We start from the raw sequence: 2500 nt of genomic DNA, 5'->3' as shown, positions 1-2500 counted from the left end.
ACTCACCCGGAGTTGAGTGTGTGGCTGTGTGCGTGAGGACTGTAGGTGCCAGAGTTGTTGACGGTGGGGATGGCGTTCCTGAGAAGTCGTACCCAAGTCCCGATGTCTACGTTCATCTGACGCGCTCGCAGGAACGCCTTCCCTGAGGGGTCAGAGGTCAGACATGATGAAGAGGATGAAGAAGATGATGATGAACATGATGAAGATGAAGATGATGAACATGATGAAGAGGATGAAGAAGATGAACATGAACATGATGAAGATGAAGATGATGAACATGATGAAGAGGATGAAGATGAAGATGAACATGATGAAGATGAAGATGATGAAGATGATGAAGAGGATGAAGAAGATGAAGATGATGATGATGAAGATGATGAAGATGAAGATGATGAAGAAGATGAAGATGGTGATGATGAAGAAGAAGAAGATGGTGATGATGAAGATGATGATGAAGATGATGATGAAGAAGATGAAGATGATGAAGATGAAGAGGATGATGAAGATGAAGATGATGAAGATGAAGAAGAAGATGATGATGATGATGAAGAGGATAAAGAAGATGAAGATGATGAAGATGAAGAAGATGAAGATGATGAAGATGATGAAGATGAAGAAGATGAAGATGATGATGAAGATGATGATGATGATGAAGATGAAGAAGATGATGAAGTTGAAGATGATGATGATGAAGATGAAGATGATGAAGATGATGATGAAGATGATGAAGATGAAGATGAAGACGATGAAGATGATGATGAAGATGAAGATGAAGATGATGAAGATGATGATGATGATGAAGATGATGAAGATGATGAAGATGAAGATGAAGATGATGAAGATGAAGATGAAGACGATGAAGACGATAAAACAACACTTAATGTTATGTAAAGATGATTGTTTGGTATAAACTGTTATTTATATTCAACCATAACAACATTATCCTCCAGGGGTCGCTGTTGGATCTTGCTGTTAGAGTCAGAGATGATGATGTCATCAGTTCAGTCACATGACTAACATGTTTGTGTTACTATGACAACAACTTTATCGACTCTACACACTCACAGGAACATGTCAGTGAAGATGCAGCTGATTGGACCACGAGTTTCAACATCAACCAATGGGAGACTTTCTTTGTCAGAAGCTCCGCCCACTCACCTTGCTGCTTGGAAAACACCTTCTTCTGCCTCTGCAGCCGCGGCACCCTTTCAATGACGGGGTTGAAGAACGTCACCTGGAGCCAGACATTTGTTTATACAACAATCTTTCAGCTTCAGGAGAGACAACCAGGGACAAGAGTTTGTCTCTGAAAATATTCATTGTGTTGTCATTCAAAGAAAAAGACAAAAGTTGGATATTTGTGTCAAATGGTTGTGTTTCTGTTGTATCTTTGAATAAAGCTAATGTTAGCTCGTTGCTAATGAGTCGCAGGTTCTTCTCAGTAAAACCTTCTCATCACGTGTCAATCATGGCTTCTTGTCGTTGATGTTTTTGGACGAACAAGAATGTCGTCATGAGCAAGAAGGTCTGGATCAACAAACCTCCGCCAGCATCAGACCCTGAGGCTCCAGCTCCAGCTGGACTCGGTGCTTCTGGTTGTCCAGGAACTCCTCCAGCTTCAGGTACTTGAGGGCACACAGCGAGCGGAAGTCCTTCCAGTACACGGCCATCTCCAGCTCCCTGGACTGAGACACACACCGCCGTGAGCCTTGACCTCCGTGACCCCCGCGACCTTCACTGACCCGCTCCAGCTCCACGGTGAAGGTCTGGTCCCAGGCCTGCTCCCCCACCGTCCTCCAGGCCGTCTGACCCACCACACAGTTGTCCAGCTTCAGCACCGCACTGACCTCGGCTGAAGCACAACTGAAGGTCACTCAGATCCACTTGATGAGTCACAACATTTCATTTCTACTGTCATTTATTTAGATGCAGCAACAGGCGTCATAATGAGGTTGATCTAGAACTGATGCAGCAACAGGCGTCATAATGAGGTTGATCTAGAACTGATGCAGCAACAGGCGTCATAATGAAGTTGATCTAGAACTGATGCAACAGGCGTCATAATGAAGTTGATCTAGAACTGATGCAGCAACAGGCGTCATATTGAGGTTAATCTAGAACTGATGCAGCAACAGGCGTCATAATGAGGTTGATCTAGAACTGATGCAGCAACAGGCGTCATATTGAGGTTGATCTAGAACTGATGCAGCAACAGGCGTCATAATGAATTTGATCTAGAACTGATGCAGCAACAGGCGTCATAATGAGGTTGATCTAGAACTGATGCAGCAACAGGCGTCATAATGAGGTTGATCTAGAACTGATGCAGCAACAGGCGTCATAATGAGGTTGATCTAGAACTGATGCAGCAACAGGCGTCATAATGAGGTTGATCTAGAACTGATGCAGCAACAGGCGTCATAATGAGGTTGATCTAGAACTGATGCAGCAACAGGCGTCATAATGAGGTTGATCTAGAACTGATGCAGCAACAGGCGTC

General features: G+C 43.9%; 1 protein-coding gene across 2 annotated transcripts in view; it reads right to left on the bottom strand.

Annotated features, from left to right (window-relative positions):
* The window catches only part of pkn1a (protein kinase N1a), a 60771-nt gene that overhangs the window by 16113 nt on the left and 42158 nt on the right, over positions 1-2500 (bottom strand). For both annotated transcript variants that reach the window (XM_087787028.1, XM_087787021.1), the window contains exons 9-12: positions 1743-1852; positions 1542-1685; positions 1159-1234; positions 7-142 (exon numbers count right to left, since the gene is read on the bottom strand). In XM_087787028.1, coding sequence (XP_087643154.1) covers positions 7-142; positions 1159-1234; positions 1542-1685; positions 1743-1852 — 466 coding nt within the window. The remainder of the gene's footprint in view (positions 1-6; positions 143-1158; positions 1235-1541; positions 1686-1742; positions 1853-2500) is intronic.

Source organism: Callionymus lyra, chromosome 1 (genome assembly GCF_982586985.1).
Source record: "Callionymus lyra chromosome 1, fCalLyr1.hap1.1, whole genome shotgun sequence".
Classification (NCBI taxonomy): Eukaryota; Metazoa; Chordata; class Actinopteri; order Syngnathiformes; family Callionymidae; genus Callionymus; species Callionymus lyra.
The sequence above is the reverse complement of the archived record's forward strand: the minus strand, read 5'-3'. Positions and strand labels throughout refer to the sequence as shown.